The sequence below is a fragment of the Xenopus laevis genome, chromosome 6L (genome assembly GCF_017654675.1).
Source record: "Xenopus laevis strain J_2021 chromosome 6L, Xenopus_laevis_v10.1, whole genome shotgun sequence".
NCBI classification, from domain to species: domain Eukaryota; kingdom Metazoa; phylum Chordata; class Amphibia; order Anura; family Pipidae; genus Xenopus; species Xenopus laevis.
Window position 1 is genome coordinate 16833508 of NC_054381.1, and position 18310 is coordinate 16851817.

The following is an 18310-nucleotide window of genomic DNA, read 5'->3' on the forward strand; positions in this document are numbered from 1 at the left end:
GAACCACTAACTTTAGCAGGTGGTAAGGGAAGGGCTACTTTGCACCTCCAGGTAATGCGTCCTGATCCTTGCAACAGACCTCCAGTGCAGCCAAACTCACAGCAGAAGTGCTCTTTAAATGAGCAATAATTAGCAGTCTTCTGTCCATTATTGCTCTTGCACTTCTATCAGGAGTCTCCGTAAATGACCCCCTTCTACTACTTAATACACATCACCCACCAAACAGCAATCACTAATAAATTAAGAACAAATACTTTTTTATTGATTAATGTTGTAACAATATCCCCTTCCACTCCGAACAGATGCAAAAACGCAATTGGGCAGAACTATGATTTTTTATTTTATATTGAAAGGAAACCGTCACTTTTCACAAATATCTAAATTGTTGGAATACTAGATAACTGACTGAAAGGGGAATAATCAATCAAATGCAGCGCAGCCTAAAGCCGTTCCTGGCAGTGAGCTTGCTTTCATTATATTTATTTATTGAATCAAATGTGCAGGTTTCTCAAAATTTCCAACCGGTATGTGAGTTTCAATGGCTCGGCAGGCAACCGTTTCTACTGCCTGGCGTGTATTATTAGCATGGTTCATTTCAGGAATTGGTGGGGGGGGGTGAAATAAGCAAGTGTTTTTCTCATTTACTTTAGATTTCTTTCCCCTGAAAAGAAGAAGAGAAAAGTTGCTTGTCTTTTAAACACAAGAAAAGTGCAATAAGCACTAGTGGGTTTTCGTGATCTCCTTCAATATCGCCTATAATTTGTTTTCATGGTCCCTAAAATGAACCCTGCAGTGGTGATAGTGGTGAGTGCTTTCCATTTCATAGAACAAACAAGCTGATTATACATTCAAAACAAGTAGAAAAAAGTTACTTGGTTTTAGGGGTCTTCAGGTAAACTATAGAGGCCTGTTAATTAGAAGTTGAATTTTAGTGGATTTAGAGGTTTTTGAAACCACAATCAAACTCTATTTCTTTAAAATCACAATGCCATGAAAGTTATTAAAAGATCCGAAGATAAAAAGTACAAATAAAAAAAATGCTGAATGAGGCACTAAAAATAGGAATATCTCTCTAAACATTTGAGTTTTTCAGACAATTACTAGTGAAAAAATTCAGAAAACCTCTAAAAGTTTGACTTGATTAAATATGATCCAATAGGGTCAGCTCAGCTACCACTGACTTCAATGGAACCTCAACAGCTTTTAATTCGAGCAGAGTTTTTTGTGGTTTTTATACTTAATTTTATACTTAATTTTTAGAGTAAAGAAAAGTGTGAAAAAAACTAGAAATTGGAATTTTAGTAAAGTGGCCCCATAGTGTCTTGTTTAGGGTCCTCCAATAACTAATAAAAAAAAAAGCCACAGATATAGGGAAAAAATCTTGGTGGTCATTCAGCCATTGTTTCAAGAATATCGGCCAATATATTTTAGAGGGGTGCGCCAAATCCATAGTATTTGGATTTGGCTGCATATTAAAACTTCTACAAAAGATTTGACCAGCCTGAAACCAAATATTAATTTGCATTTTCAACTCTGAGAAGAAAACATTGCAGCATATAGTTGTCTAGAGCTTTAAAGAAAGCTCGGTTTCAGTCCAGCAGATTTATCCAAGTGTGAAATTAGATGTCACCATAGTAAAATTTCACCACTTTCTATTCAGTCCTATGGGATAATTAGAGCTCTGTTTCTCAATGGGTGGAAGTTATAGTTCACCATTTGACATATACTGTATACCTATAAAAATCCCATAGGAATGAACAGAAAGTGGTTTTTAATCTGAATTTGGCTGATAATGGAGAAATAAGTTTCCAAGAGCTCCTGGTAATTCTTGTTCCTGAAAGAGAATAAAATGATGTCTATAGAGACTCCCCCAGGATGGATTCTGTTTTCAAGCTAGCCTTGGTCACTAGTACCCTGGCCTTGAGGCAGAGCCACCTGCTTGGCTGTAAGAGCAGTTCTCAGTTTCTATGTGCTGTGAAGCAATATCTCTATCCTCTCCCACCGGTAACTCTTTTTTACACGTCTATAAAAACTCTGTGATTCCTTTGTTCAGGATTCTCATTCTTTGTGAGTTTAGAATCCACAGAGCTCATGTCAAATTAAAACAGCATATTCAGCTATTCTACATTCATGTTGAAGTTTTAATAAGACTTTTAATTGAAAAAAAAATGTTTTAATTTTCACTTTTTCTGCATGCATGTGTTAACCCTAAGGAATCCACTTTATTGTCACTTTAGCACTTATACCCAAGGCAATAGTCATACATGCAGGGCAAAGGGTAAAGCCCAGGTTATTGCATAATTTCCATGGCTTAATGCACAAATAGTGATGAATAAATTAGTCAGGCGCAGATTCGCTGCAAATTTCTGTGTTTCCCATGTGTAAAAAAATGTTTTGGATGTGCGTTGGAAAAGTTGCTCATGTCAAAACCGTTGTGCATCAACATTATTCAGACACCCATTTGACTATAACGCCAGCATCAGAATTTACACATTTCAAAATTTTTTGGTGTTTCGTGAATTTTGCGGGAAATTGGTGAATTTTTCAGCAAAACTGGATAAATTTGTGCATCACTATGCTCAAAATGTCCTTAATATTTTGATAATGGCTGAGTGCATAAGACCTCTTTTCTTTGTATGTAATTCTTGTAGAGGTAGAGTAAGGGACCTAAGTTCGTATAACAGTTTCTCCCAATTGTACGGTAAAAGCTGTCGAAGTCATGTAGAAATCAATGGAAGTTCCCTTCTTTTTTTGCAAAGATCAGCCTTTCGTTCTTGGTTTTAGAGGTTGTCGGATATCAAAAAGTTCATAGTCGTACAAATTTTTCATTTGTACGCAATAATTTGTGGTTTTTGATTTTTTTCGTTCATACTTTTTGAATATGGCTCTTTTAATAACTTTCATGGCATTCATGATTTTAGGGAAATAACCATGGTTTCAAAAAGCTAAACTATCACTAAAATTTGCTGGGGGCAGACACCTGGTGGTTTGAGATGATACTGATGATTTGCTATGAATATACAGTACATTATTAAGTGGACTGCCTTTTACTGTATTTCTGTTCTTCAATAAATCTGTTGCTCCTATTTAAGAACCACAGATGCCTAGGATATTTAGTTAAAGCTCAAAAGAGCCTTTGCTTTCACTATTCATGCAGGGGCCCAGCAAGTTGCATATATCAGTAATTTGCAAAGAGAGCAGCAGAGGAGAGATCATAAATTGAAGTCATTTACTCTTTTCACTGCCAAATTCAGAGTTAAATTTAGTAGGAGATAAGTGCAAAATCATTAATAACTTCCATTACTGGGTGAAGGGGTTAACATGTCTACGTAATACGAAGCACTGAAATATTATTTGTATTCCCCCATGACATAGATTCTCAGTACCAGTCCTAATTGGATGTACCAGTATGTTTCTGTAGGTACGAAGAGCTCTATCAGATCTGTCACGACTGAGCTGCCAATTGGTGACTCATATGAAGGTCTATTTAAAACTGTTGGAGGGTCTTTGTGAGTAAAACTAAAAAACGAGGCACTATGCAATTCTGAGTGTGAAATAGGAGAAAAGTAGCACTTATTTCAATGCAATTTATGAGAAAAAGTTTAAGTTAGAAAACTCTGGCAAATTGACTGTTTGTGGGTTTTAATGACAGATGCAAAATCTTATGGCTATCCCATGAAACTACAAATAAAAGTTGATGAAAATCTTTTTTTCACTTTGCTGCCAATGGAAACAGTACTCCTAGGGACCATTTATGGTGCGACAGGTTATGATGTTCTAATATTGTTATATTGCACCTTGAAAAAATGTGGCAACGTGAGCTCAGGTTCCATGAGAAGTTGGTGTTGGAAATAACAAGTGATTCCTACAGCATATATATTTATATATCTACACAGAAATAGCTGATTGGGAAGCTCTTTGAACAGGTAAAGATCTTTCCAACCTTTATTTCAAGATTATGGACAGCTAAGAACTGGTCCTGAGGGGAGGGAAGATGTTTCCCATTCCTTTTGAAGTATTGAAGGTTGAAGTATTTTCTTGGCACATGCTCTTTTGGTTCCCACTTGCTGGAGAAGGTGGTGCTGAAGGACCTGGAATGGAGGTAGGTTCTAAAAGAAGAAGTAAAGGTTAGGAAGATCTGTAATAGCTCACACTAGAAATGATAGGCAGGATCAGGATATTTAGTAGAGCAGCCAGAGGCTCCACCAAGGAGGCTCATAACGGTTTATACACTGCTGTGACAAGGCTGCCTGTACCATCATATCAGCAGCTACCAAAGAGAAAGTTATTCCATCAATAAAGATTGATGGTGGGTTACAGAGTGGTTAACCCTTTCTCCAACAGAAAAGCGAGAGTCGGTCTGAGAGAAAAAAGTACATGTAACATATGCTCAACCGGAAGTTGCTACTGCACAAAGCCTGGGTAAAAACTATACGGTGTAAGGGGGCGGACAAGCTGATTGTGGGTTGGTTATGGATGTATGAAAGAACGTTATTGGGAAATAAATGTAAAGTATGAATAGCATGTGAAAATGGGAAATCAGCAAAACTAGGGTTGGTCACTAGATGACAGGGTTGTCATAGTAGTTGTAGAATTAATGTTAAGTGTAATTCATACAACCAGGGGAGATAGATGAGAAAACGTATAAAAGGGGCAACAATAAGAGAAAGAGGAGGAGTCCATGAAGGACGTGGCAGGGATGACAGCAACCTGTAGAAGAGGAGTGCTTAGCCTCCCTGTTTCTAGTAGGTAATAGTTCAGAGAAGGGCCGTTTTAAGTATAACGTGTATAGGTGTCTGAGGCAGAATAGAAAGTTAGAATGTGCCGCTAATTGCTCCAACAAGGAGAATAGAGGAAGTCTTCCAGTTGGATACTCTAACAGTGAGGGAACTGAATGACAGTTCAGGGATAGACGAGTCAGGGTAAAGGGGCCGTGGGCCAGAATCCACCCAGAAGCAAAGTCCTGTTTGGAATAGCAAGGGGGCGCTATTGGAGAGCGTCAGGTTGATGAGAACAGGTGGGGATGGTGATCCCATGGTGGGTGGAAAGAAGGAAATGTGTGACCTTTTGACAAGGAAGTTACCATTATTGTGAAATTTTTGCAAGTCAACTGGAGTCTCCTTTAAGACCCAACAGAACGTATGACTGGTGCTCGTATGCCCTGGTGTGTCATGGCAAGAAAAATAGAAAAAGTTGAAGTTTGAACATTAAGCGTCTGCCAATCCCTGATTTTGATAAATATCTGCCTGCCTTCCTACACAGGTACAACGTACCAGTAAGGAACCTGTTTCCAAAAACCTGGTATTTTACATTTCCAGTTTTCACAAAATAATAAGCCCCATCTAAATCACAATATGAAGCTATAAAAACAGCACAAACTATACAATTTCATGAACATCACACCAAATCCATAGAACAGTAATGAAAATATCAGGTTGTAAAAAGAAAGCAGTCATTTATGTCCCAGACATCTATTGTATCAGGTCATTACTCGAGAGTGATTGTGTTGTGCCCGTTCTTGTCCTCAACCATAGTATGCAGCCGTTCTTTTGGAAAGATTCTTCAGTGAATATATTTATCTTGCCTCACATTTATTGTAAAGTAAATATCTCAGTCCCTGCAGGAGACTCTGAAAAATCATAATACCTTTCAAAGACATCAAACAGACAATGATCATGTCTCCACAACCAAGGCAGTTCTGAATGCATCCCCTGTGTAAAGAACCTACACAGCCATGTTGTGCAGTCTCGGAAAAAAAAAGGAATTTATGATTAAAGCCGGTATACTGGCAAATTAGAAATCTAAAATGTTTTGATTACTTGTGACCATGAAAAAAAAACAGAGAAGAGTACTGAATAAAATATGTCTGCAAGCGCAGCATGGAATCAGTAATAAAATATTTTCCATAGCTACAGAAGATCTGTCTTCACAGATTCATACACTTTAAAAAGAAACAACAGTGTAAATGGACAGATCCTGGATTTTTGTTGAGGATCTCTGAATAGCTGTTAGGAATGAGTGATCTCAATAGGTGGGTGGGTCTTGCCTTCTAAAAGACCAAAACAAAGGCCAGGAATTTCAATAATTGATAACTTGGGCTCGTACATGCTCATTGTATACATGGAAAGATCTACGTATCTTTAATAGACTGTATTAATGATCGTGAGCCTTGGAAACTTGGAGAGTAAAGGACAAACAAGTGAGGCTTACAGAAGTCTTTTAAACAACAACAATTGCAACCAAGGGACACCCTTAAGAATAACCATTAGTGAATACCCATTAGTGTTACCATTTTATAGGCCTGAAGTCTAAAAGGTATAAATATATATATATACAGCACAATATCTAATGCCCTACTTTAATTCTTTGCATCTATCCAAAAACAGAACCAAAATATGACAAAACCAACTGATAAGAAGTCATACCTGACATCGCTGAAGACATTCATTTGATGCTTGAGAATCAAGGCCACCTCATTTAATAATTCCAAGCCTTTTGCCACAGTCAGAGGGCTGTTAAGAAATGAGAGGGGAAAAAAAACATTAACAAGAGACTGGAACTCATCATTAGGTGAAAGGCTAAATTGTCAAAAGAGTTATCACCTTGGCCTGGCAGGATATGAAAGCCATAGCTTGCCTTATTCCCATCACACAGAGAGCATGATATCAGGGGAAGTGGGATCAGGTGCCGCACACTCCATGATAAATCAAGTGAATTTTCCATCAATAAGACAAACAGTGGTGTGTTAATGGAATTCTTAGAAAGTGTAATTGTCCTCTGATGCAGATGCTATGTACAGTATGTACTGCAAAGGTTCTATATCTTTGGTATGTGTGTATGTGTCCAGTGCATGATGCTAAATTGTATTGCAGCTCTAGAATAGAAATAAAGACACAAAGTTAGAAGCTACTCTACTTCCTAAAAAATAGAAGCATGCTTAGCTTCCTTTGTGAATAATGTCCTAATATGGACCAGACCTTGATCAGTAGCACTGTTGTTATAAGCATGTTTTATGTTTTCTTCAAATTGCACAAAAGATTTAAAAACGTTTGACTTTAATTCTTTAGGGTCTCATGTTAAATATTTACTCTTCCACTCAATATTATGGACTCGTTACAAAAAGACCTAATTTAACATCCTGCCTGGATTCTATGAGTCTTCTCAACTATTTCTAATCTGGCTACAAGTTTACCATCAGATAACTTGGTTTTGACCCAAGTCTGGTCCTGTGTTACCTCTTGATTCTGTCCTTACTGGTACGTTTGGCTTCCTGGCTTGCCCCAGTGGAAGTCTCTGGATTCTTGTGCAGTAAGACCTGGAAGTACCTAAGTAGCTGGGGGCCAAGTACAGGGCATGGTGGCTGTTATAGGCAGAAGAGCATGTCTAGACTGGAATCCACCTGCTCCCCTGAGATTTAGGATTGCACACAGAGGTTTTGACATTGTGGGGGCTTACTTTTTTTAAGGAGGTTCACTGAAATGAAGGTTGGGGTAGCCTGAAGTCTAATGAAGATGTCCCTGAATTAATACAACTTTCTACTGTCCTGCATATGATATTTCAGAATTTAAAGATATGACTTTATGGGTCCACATAAGTAGACCAACAAATTAGTTCTGTCAAGTTTTCTCAATATACTGGTTAGTTCTAATATTGTTGCCCACATGTTCACAGTAGGGATGGAACTAAGGGTAGGCGGCCAAGGCATGTGTTTAGAGGGTAATGGCGAGGAGGGCGGTAGAAACCGAGGCACATGGCTCCGTTGCCTTCCATAACTCCAGTCTGATATTGCAGTGCTTTACAGAGAACAGAACATAGAGTGGGAGCTTGGGAGGGGGTTTTGATTGCTAAGAGGTGGGCTAGTAGGGGACTGGCAAGCAGGTTGGGTAAACGAGGAAGTGTCCAATGAGGGGAGTGGTAGGGCCCTAGGAACAAACTTCTTCTTCTGTCTTTTACTCAGGCCAGGTATTGCAGAGATTTAAAGAGAGTGCAACATGGCAGGCAAGCTAGCTGGGGAGAGGTGGTAGGGAGGGGGTTTTGGTGGCAAGCAAGTGGGTAGGCTAGTTGGGGAAGGTGGCAAGCAGGTTGGCCATTACTTAGATAACAGTGCCTCTTGGCCCGAGCTAGAGCAGTGATCCCCAACCAGTAGCTCACGAGCAACATGTTGCTCACCAAACCCTTTGATGTTGCACCCAGTTTCCTCAAAGCAGGTGCTTATTTTTGGATTTCTGTCTTAGAGGTAAGTTTTGTAGGCAGAAATATCATGTGTACTGCCAAACAGATCCACCTATAGTCTGCCAGGCTACATAGGGGCTAGCAAATAACCAACTACAGTCCTTATTGGGCACCCCTAGGAACTTTGCTTGTGTTGCTCCCCAACTTCATTTTTATTTAAATGTGGGCTAGAATATAACAAATTAAGGACATCAACAAAATGTCGGGGGCTTCATTTGGTCCTCAGGCATGTAATTTGGCAGCTCTGCAATAAACTCCTTTGTTATGAGAGTATTTTTATAAGTAATCACATGCACTTAGCTTAATAATATTATAGAAAACCAATGAACACCGTGTTGCAAAGGTTTCTACTTCTAAGCATTTTATATACACTCAATAAACCAATGTTTTACTTTATATAATCCAGTCAAATGCTGCATCTCTATCATAATAAGGTCTTGATTCTTGCAGTCCTATTTGGTGGTTCACTCTTTTCTGGTGCACCCTCCCGCCATCAGCTGCCTTCTTTGTTTGCACTTAGAACTCCTCCAGTTTCAATGCCTACACGCTCTCCTCATTGATGGTCTTTTTCTCCCTTTGGTTAATTAAAACTTTCTTTTTGATGCTGTCATTGTGTCACTGGCTCCTGCCTAGCGTTTTTCTATTAGCACATTATTGTTTCAGTTCTACCCCACTCAGCCTGGCTTTGACATGACCAGAATATATAAAAGCAGAATGCCGGGAACAACAGCTGCAAGCTCTTTACACACCGTCCTCTACAAAGAGTTAAGAAAACCCCCCCCAAAAAAAGAGCGGATCTATTCGAAACAGAAATAAAAAAATCAAGAGTCAAGAGAACAGTTCATTTTTTTTTCTGCATCTTTCGTAGGGGAAAAAAGAGGTTTATTTTAAATCTCAGTGGGTGATGAAAGGAAGCAGGAACTTATTCACAGCAGTAGAAAGTCGAATCTCAGCAGTGTACGCCAATGACTTTCACCGCTTGCGGTTTGACGTCACTTGTTACCTATATTTATATATGAGAATGGTGGAAATTGAGAGAAAAGATCTGCTCTATTCATCCGCAGGCTCAACACCTTTAAATATAAAAGTGACTTTGTTGACCTGCTTTGTGATCTTTGGCGCTCCAAGCTCATTAAGTAACTGCCCACGGGTAATGGCTGTGTAAATAACAGTTCCACGGCAGAACAAAAAAGCCTTGCCGCAAACACATTATGTTCGAACACTACCTGTCTCTATTGTCAGACTAAATATTATTTCTAAATTGAAAGACACAGAGTTAACAGGCAATTTAAAGGAAAGAAATTATGTAATTCTCAGCCTCACTCTTTTTTATTTCTAACAAGCATTTTAGGATAATGTTCTGTGCCAAGCCTGCACAACGGGAAAGATTAAGGAGGAGGTATAGAGATGTTTCATTATTTAACAGCAGCTATCTGAGTTGGAAAATCAAAGCACTAAAAAGAGAAAATATAAGCTTTAATGGTATTTTACTCTGTAAAACATGGCAAGTAAACATTTTTGGAGCAATCTAAACAGATAAGATTTCATAAAAGAGCTTGTTTTTCATTATTTTGGGTAGAACAGATCCAGTGGATAAATATGTCGGTGTTTGAGTGTTTACTCATTTTGGAGTGGATACAGAGAAAGGTTTTGCTTGTAATAGAATAGTACAGGTATGGAATCCGTTATCTAGAAAGCTCCGAATTACAGAAAGGTAATTTCTCAGACTCTATTCTATCCAAATAATCCACATTTTTAAAAATGATTTCCTTTTTCTCTGTAATAATAAAACAGTAGCTTGTACTTGATCCCAACTAAGATATAATTAATCCTTATTGGAAGCAAAACCAGCCTATTGGGTTTACATCAGGCATGTCCAAAATGCGGCCCGGGGGCCAATTGCGTCCCTTTTTCAAATTTACACCGGCCCTCAGCCTCCATCATGAAATTAATAATAATGAGGCACAGAGTGACGCTCTCGCATACTTCTTTAGGGCTGAAGGTGTCAATGGACGTACTGATTTCGAAGGTCGAATTTTTTTGAAGTACTGTCTCTTTAAAACTTCGATTTCGACCATTCGCCACCTAAAAGCTGCCGAAGTGCTGTTTTAGCCTATGGGGGACCTCCTAGAACCTGTATGGAGGCAATTGGGGGAGTTTGGGAGATCGAAGGTCAAAGTTAAAAAACTTCAAATAAAAGTAGCGCTACTTTGAATCGTATGATTCGAAGTAGGCCCACTTCTACCCCAAAAAACTTCGACCACCATTCGGTTGGTCTTTTTGAATTCGAAGTTCGACGTTTTTTTAACTTCGAACTTCGACCTTTGATAAATATGCCCCTTAGGAGCAGATTTATCAAGGGTCGAATTTTGAGTTCATGGGAGTTTGTAAAAACTCCCATAAACTCCCATGAACTCTAAATACGAAAAAAAAAAACATTTCAGAATAATCAAATCAAAATGTGCCCCTTATTGTTATTTCTACTTTTTATTACTCATCTTTCTTTTCAGGCCTCTCCTATTCATAGTCCAGTCTCTTATTCAAATCAATACATGATTGCTAGGGGAATTTGGACCATAGCAACCATATTGTTGAAATACTGTATACTGCTGAATAAAAAGCTAAATAACCCTAAACCCCACAAATAATAAAAAATAAAAAACTAATAGCAAAATGTCTTCAAATATTACTCTCTACATTATACATTACATTATACATTATATCTGTTTTTTTAGGCTTATTTATTATTACATTTTCCCCGAAAATTTCCTTTGTGCTACAAAAATGTTCACAATTTTTTTGGATTTTTCCATCCGGTTTTCACGTTTTTTTTGGTATTTTCACCCGAAAGCTCCTGAAAACTTCGGGGTATTGCACGAAACCCAGCGCACATCAAAAAATCATTGGGACTTCTCCCATTGACTTATATGCAACCTCGACAGGTCTGAGATGCCGGATTTTCTGATTCTGATCCTCGGGGTTTAATAAATTTCTGAACAATTCGTGATTTTTTAAAAGTCTGATTTTATAAAACAAACTAACAAATTTTCCGGGATTTTTGCATTCGGAGTTCAGTAAATAACGCCCTAATAGTTAAAGGTGAATATCTCCTTTAATATTTGAAAATACACCTGCCATTTGCTAGGTTTTATCTGCTAAATGTTTTAATTAAAGCTTTGGTGTTTTATTTATTTTTTTTACTTCTTAATCCTAAAATTCATGATCAAAAAAATAACGGTGATTGCATCTTTTCATCTTGAGAACATTAAAATGTGGAAATAATATTAAAATATTGATAAATCAGCCCCTATGCGCCTTATTTTAAAAAAAATGATATTTTTGAAGGTAAAACATCAGGTCTTGATAAGCAGGGGGGATAATTATATGGCAAACAAGTGAAGCAGTTTTATTGAAGCATCAGCATTCACCCACTGAAATGAATAGTATGTTTTGCATACGGCTTGCACCTCAATAAACTGTGCTCCATATATAGTTCAGTTCGTCTACTGACCTGACTTGCAAATAGGATGGTTGACATGCTAACCATGGCAGCCTATGAAGCGTAGAGCTGAATGCATGCTCCTTGTGAGCTCTGAGGGGATATTTGATAGCTTGTTCTCATTTGGAACCTTATCAAACACAGAAAGGAACCGAGGGACAGACACTGATAAATAGATAGGCAGAAAAGATAGTAAAATGTGACAAAGAGAAATGAAGCAATTTCCCAGCCCAGTAAACTAATTAATGTCTAATCTGCCTTTTTTTCAAGTGTATGTTGCTCTGACCAATGCATATAAAATGAGCAGTATAAACGATTAACTTTGGAGTTTGCTAAATAGCCCTATCTCAGCCACGGCTTTTGGTTTCTACTAAACAAATTCTCAAATATCAAATATATTAAATAAAGAAAGTCTAGAGTAGAAAATATAAAGAACTGTTTCAAGTTTATAACCAAATGGAAAATTTTCTTCCATACTTTAAAAGATGCAGAAAGAGTTAAACTCAACAAGATTCTTGATTGCTCCATTGATACTTGAATATTCCATTGCTATTTGTTAACTTGTAATTTGTTATTGTATTCTAGCCTTATGGTTATGAATATTTGAATGCCTATTCTTTGTGATATTGATTCATGTTTAATGTTACTTATATTATTATGGGTTTTTTTTTAGTTCATTTGTTTATCTTATATTTAAATGTCATCTTATAACATGAATGTTTTTCTTTAAAGAAATAAGAATAAAAATATATTTAAAAAAAAAAATAAAATAAAGAAAGTCTATATATTTTTAGAAAAAATACAAATACATGTAGGGATGGTAGTGGTAGGGAAATATACTGTATTTATCATTTTGGAATATATTAAAACATCCTATTTCATTCATCTTACCCTATGGGTTTGGAGCTTAAACCTCTCTACTCAGACAGATGCAAGTCTGAACCAATTTGTAACATCGGTGACACTTTGCAAAAAATCAATTTCAGTGGTTAGCCCAGGAAGGTCACCGAAGATTACTAGAATGTAGAAAGATATTGCTAATGTAGGGCTGGTGCACGGCGGATGAAAATTAACTCTCTAGAGCTATTAGGTGAGACAGACTCGAGGCAAGTCATCTATAATTCTCTTCAAAAACATACGCACCTTATTTTCTCATCATTTATGGAGACTCGGAAAGAAACACGAGGCGACAAGATAAACTAAGGCCAGTTTAGGGGCCTTTTTATAGGCATTAAAGACTGAATTAGAAAGGGTCTGCTCATCTCATAAACTGTGTAAAATTGTTTTTAGAATCCATCTGAAAATTAAAATGAAAATTCTAGGGACAATAAAAAATAAATAGGGCTTTCATGATTTTAATTGGTTGATGTGAAGATGCTCCAACTTGGCCAGCAACCTATCAAAGGCCATGGTTACTATTTTATTGGGAGATTAAATGCAAGCTACAATTTCATTGACATCTTTCAACATTTTCTACCTGATTTTCAACATATATGCATATATTCACCTGCTCACATGTTTTCCACAGTTTTCCACTAGCAGGATAAAAAAAAAATCTCAATGAAAAGCATTTTTGATTCCCAAATATTAGGTGGCGAGATTTTTTATTTAAAGTGTTCCAATGTTTTCTTGCTCACAATTTGAAAAATCTTGAACATTTGCTTTAATTTTCCTTAATTGTTTTTAACCTGATTTGCATTATTTCATAATTAGAAAAAATCTCCATTGAGTTAATTTCTATCACGTTTTGTGCATTTTACATAAATCAGAATAAAGTTAATCTTTCTGAATACTGTTAAGACATTTCCTATTGATTAATTCTGTCCTTTTTCTCACCATTATTTTTTAAAGTAAAACTGTAAAGGGAAATTGTTACTTCTGCATCTTCCAGAAATGGAAATGAATATATGGAAGTTCCTACCTACAAAAAGAGGAGCTGATAAATACAATATAAATACTCATAATAGATAAATAAATAGCTTGGATACATTTATATCAGAGATAATACAGGTTTACATGAAATAGCTTTAACACAGGTAGGACATTTGGAAGAACATGTATTGCCTCACATGTGCCAACAGACTGGCAGCTGTAGAAATCCATTAAAGAGCTGAAAATTGAAACCTTGGCTCGAGTCGCCAGCCACATCAGCTAACCAGTGAACATCAATTTACAGCCATACTTCCCCTCCTTCCCCCTTCTTTTCCTTTTCTATCTAGCTTCTCTTCCCTCTATCTTCTTTAAGTTGTAAAATTCAATAAAAATTAATCTTTAAAAAAAAAAGAGCTGAAAATTTTTTACCCGTGAGCCACACTTAAATGTAAAACCAGTTGGAGAGCAACATAATCATTCAAAAAGTTCCTAGGGGTGCAAAAAGGATGGCATTGGCAATTGGTAGCCTTGATGTGGACTGGCAGCCTACAGGAGACTCTGTTTGGCAGTAGACATGTTTTTTATACAAGTTAAACTTGCCTGCAAGCCTGGAATTCAAAAGGGTCTGCTTTGAGGCCATTGGGAGCAACATCCAACGAGCAACATGTTGTTACTGGATGGGGATCACTGCTCTAGATAGATGGTACCCAAAATACGGAGTTGGCCTTCTATGGGAGGCTTAATACCAGTTATTGTAAGATTTGGTTAAAATGCCTGTTCTCTAGATAAACCAAAAAGATGAGCTTGAAGGTCTTTAAAGGAGAAGGAAAGGCATCCTGTACTTGGAGATGCCAAGTGATTGTATTGACTTACCTGAAACCCTGGGCCGGTGCTCCTATCAGCAGAAAACTGCCGGGGTTATAACGGTGACCACCAAAGAGCGATCCACTTCCATCATCTTTTTGCTTCAAATTTCCAGGGGCAGATGAATGCACAGTTGAACAAAATAGCCGACATTTTAGTTAAAGTTCTGCTTTTCGTTCTACTGCGCATGCTCAGCCGTGCCCAGAAAGTGGAAGATGGAAGAGAAGCTCTCAGTGGTGCTCACTGGTATAAATACAAGAGTCCTCTGCACTCAACCCATTATCAATATATTTAAGACAGAGACATTTTGTGCATACTGCTACTAAAAAATGCCTTAACCATTAAACAAAACAGGGATTGTTTGTCCATATATTGCAATATATTTAAGCTGGCCAACTACGTCAAAGTCATCCCATATCTGGCCAGTCCTACGCTCAATTTTTATCTGATTCATTAAGAATTCAATTGCTTAATTATACATTTTACAAAGGGACTAAGTTTTACCTGAAACTTACTTGCTGCTTTCAAAGTAAAACTCCCAAACTTGGCTGCCCTTTTATTAGACACCAGTGGGATCACCTGACTATAGCTGGGAGGGGTGGGAGTGCAGAGGACTCTTGTATTTGTCTATATGTATTTTGTGGTCACAGCCTCATTGCACCCCTGCCTAATGGTTTTAAAAATTAGTGGTGAGCACAACTTTCCCTTGTTTGCTCACTGGTATAACCCTGGGACATGCAGTTTTCTGCTGATAGGAGCACTGGCCCAGGGTTTCAGGTAAGTCAATAAAATCACTTGAGGGTGCCTAAAATTTGGCACCCCCAAGTGTGGGATGCCTTTCCTTCTCCTTTAAGGTGCGATTTGTGAAGTTGGATCTATGGCCGAATAAGTGATATGCTGATAAATTCATAGATTGGTAATCTTGTTATAAGCTAAGGTAAGCCTAAAAAAAGTACCTTCAACTAGGGCTTGAACTGAAAAAATCTAAAAACCAACCACCACTGTAGATCAACATACAGCAAATCTGGAAATTACTGATAACTAATGTATCTATGCATATTCTAGGGAGCAATGTATGTTTAGTTTTGAAATTCATTCAATTAATTTGAGACCCTTCCTTGGGTAAGGTATCTTCAGCCACTAACATTAAAGGGCCTTTCTAATAATAGGCACACGGAGCTGCACACAGAGATATCATTCTAATTCTTTCAAAATCAAATTTCATCAGCCTGAAAAGTAAACAAGAGATGGAACGCAAAAGGTTTGGCTTGCCCACCCAGAAAATATCATGGTGGCATTTACATTATGTGATAAAATGCTGCTTGTGATTATGAAAAGAACAAATATGAAACCCCACCAAGGTCCTAGATTTGAAGGTGAAACTACAGCAAATATATTTAGCCTAATGGCCTTCTGCTCTCCATTTGCGCGATTGTAAAAATTCCCATTATTTATCCTTTCTGTTACTCCGATAATGATCTGTGCTAGAACTGCTGATATACAGCTGCTTTTGATCATGAACATATAAAAATATCAAAGGAAAAAAAATGTTATGGTGCTTTTCTCCCAAGGTATTTTTAGTAAATTGAGATCCAGATGACTTAACCTCTATGCATGAGCCTCCTCTTTTTTATATTTGCTGCCTTATTTATGGCAAGGGAGATAAACAATAAACTTGTGTCCAGCTCCAAGGGCTTTAACAGGTCAGGTTTTACCTGCACAGGCAGATACTATGAATCTCTTTCAAGAATATGTATTTCGTTTTAAACGGGTGTAAACCCCCTTGTTAACCAGAAATCTATTTAATCTTAATAACTGATAACTGATTGCCAGTGCATAGATAATCCCCCTCCTTAATGGACAACTGCTAACAAAACAGTCACAACAAAGCACGAAGGGAGGGGTTTGTAATTATCTGCCTTGCTAGAACTAAACATGGAATAGCTTTACTTTCCCTGTTTGCCATGATTTGCTGGTATAAAATAAGAAACATATTCATAAAGCTGCAAATTCTGTACAGTGCAGTATTTTAAGGCTCTGTTACATATAAAACAACAACACAAGAATTTACAACAAAATGACTTTACTGGGATTGGTGGAGAATGCAGCACAGTAAAACTTATTTATTTGCAGTATTTTACGCAATTTTTATATATAAAGGGGATCTTTTGGGCATGTGAAATTTTAATATAAGCTTTATCTCACTGAAATAAGACACAAAGGGGCACATTTACAAAGCTCGAGTGAAGGATTCGAATTAAAAAAACTTCGAATTTCGAAGTGTTTTTTTGGCTACTTCGACCATCGAATGGGCTACTTCGACCTTCGACTACGACTTCGACTACGAATCGAAGGATTCGAACTAAAAATCGTTCGACTATTCGACCATTCGATAATCGAAGTACTGTCTCTTTAAGAAAAACTTCGACCCCCTAGTTCGGCAGCTAAAAGCTACCGAACTCAATGTTAGCCTATGGGGAAGGTCCCCATAGGCTTGCCTGCGTTTTTTTGATCGAAGGATATTCCTTCGATCGTTGTATTAAAATCCTTCGAATCGTTCGATTCGAAGGATTTAATCCTTCGATCGCAGGATTTGCGCTAAATCGTTCGACTTCGATATTCGAAGTCGAACGATTTTAGTTCCTGGTCGAATATCGAGGGTTAATTAACCCTCGATATTCGACCCTTAGTAAATCTGCCCCTAACTAAATATAATCAATTAAAAATTCTGTACTAATACATTTTTAGGGTTTTTCCTAGCAGATGCTTTTTAACTCAGATAACCAACTCCAGCACAAACAAAAAAAACACAATAACTGGCTGCAAGGGCACACACCCTACATGCAGAGAAACAGAATTTTCATCAGAGACAGCTATTTTGGAACAGTGAGCTCTTAGACGTCTTCTAGGCAAAGGGTCCAAACCAACCTCCCAAAGGTCATATTAGACCAGGGATCCCCAACCAGTAGCTCGTGAGCAACATGTTGCTCTCCAACAACTTGGATGTTGCTCTCAGTGGCCTCAAAGCAGGTGCTTATTTTTTAATTCCAGGCTTGGAGGCAAGATTTTGCTGCATAACAACCAGGTGTACTGCCAAACAGAGTCTTAATGTAGGTTGACAATACACATATGGGCTACTTAATGGCCAATCACAGCCCTTATTTGGCACCCCAGGAATATTTTTCATGCTTGTGTTGCTCCCCAACGCCTTTTACTTCTGAATGTTGCTCACGGGTTCTAAAGGTTGGGGATCCCTGTATTAGACCTAACTGACATCAGAATCTGACTCCACCCTTATGATGAAGCTTAAATTAAATTTTAATTTTCGCTAAATAGACCCCCTTTAACTATAAGTCAGTGATCCACAACCATTGGCTTGAGAGCGACATGTTGCTCTCCAACCCCTTGGATGTTGCTCCCAGTGGCCTCAAAGCAGGTGGATATTTTTTTTTCCAGGCTTGGAGGCAAGTTTTGGTTGTATAACATATAGGCGTACTGCAAAACAGAGTCTCCTGTAGGCTTCCAGTCCACTTAGTGCTACCAAATAGCCCTTATTTTGCACCACCCAGGAATATTGTTTATGTCTGCATTGCACCCCAACTCTTTAACATCTGAATTTTGCTCACGGGTAAAAAAGGTTGAAGACCACTGCTATAAGTAATGGATGAATCAAAAACCATTGCAAATTGGTCAAAAAAGGACAAAAAGATGCTGCTAAACCCTTTAACCTTAGCTAAAGATTAATATTGTGAACCCTGACAAGAGTGTATGGAACTACAAGAAGAACATCAAAGTTCCATTTATATTCATAGGTTCTCTGTTCTTTACTCATTGCTGATACAG

The 18310-nt window shown here is 37.7% G+C and overlaps 1 protein-coding gene across 1 annotated transcript in view; it reads right to left on the minus strand.

The window, feature by feature from the left end:
- LOC108718467 (receptor-type tyrosine-protein phosphatase N2-like) overlaps positions 1 to 18310 on the minus strand; it is a 606363-nt gene that overhangs the window by 404053 nt on the left and 184000 nt on the right. The window contains exon 10 of the mRNA XM_041565802.1: positions 6426 to 6512. Within this exon, the coding sequence (XP_041421736.1) occupies positions 6426 to 6512 (87 nt within the window). The remainder of the gene's footprint in view (positions 1 to 6425; positions 6513 to 18310) is intronic.